The 387-nt window shown below is 59.7% G+C and overlaps 1 protein-coding gene across 1 annotated transcript in view; it reads right to left on the bottom strand.

Annotated features, from left to right (window-relative positions):
* Positions 1–387, bottom strand: part of LOC103898637 (glioma pathogenesis-related protein 1) — a 9,567-nt gene that overhangs the window by 7,831 nt on the left and 1,349 nt on the right. Inside the window, exon 2 of the mRNA XM_009278936.1 lies at positions 227–297. Within this exon, the coding sequence (XP_009277211.1) occupies positions 227–297 (71 nt within the window). The remainder of the gene's footprint in view (positions 1–226; positions 298–387) is intronic.

The raw sequence follows: 387 nt of genomic DNA, 5'->3' as shown, positions 1-387 counted from the left end.
CAGAGCAGAGTAGAGGGGCAGAATCACCTCCCTCAACCTGCTGGCCATGCTTCTTTTCATGCAACCCAATATTTCCTATCAAATAAACGTGATGATATCTTTACACAAAGCAGTGATGCCACCCCAGTCCCCTTGTCCAGGGATCACCAAGAGACCCCTGGCCCGCTGTCCCATCCTCCCCGGCGGGGTTTTGGAGCTACCCGTGCACCCACAGGCCTGTCCCTACCACGTACCGCATGTTGCTGGCGGCTGGCTGGACTTTGGTGCGCAGGTCGTTGTGCACACACGCACGCAGTCCTCAGCGAAGGTCTTAATCCGTGACGCTCGGTAAGGCGGGCAACTGCCCGGCTGCAGCCCTCAGCACCGGCGACAAGGCCAGCTCCGCCG

The sequence above is a fragment of the Aptenodytes forsteri genome, unplaced genomic scaffold, assembly GCF_000699145.1.
Source record: "Aptenodytes forsteri isolate BGI_AS27 unplaced genomic scaffold, ASM69914v1 Scaffold259, whole genome shotgun sequence".
NCBI classification, from domain to species: domain Eukaryota; kingdom Metazoa; phylum Chordata; class Aves; order Sphenisciformes; family Spheniscidae; genus Aptenodytes; species Aptenodytes forsteri.
The sequence above is the reverse complement of the archived record's forward strand: the minus strand, read 5'-3'. Positions and strand labels throughout refer to the sequence as shown.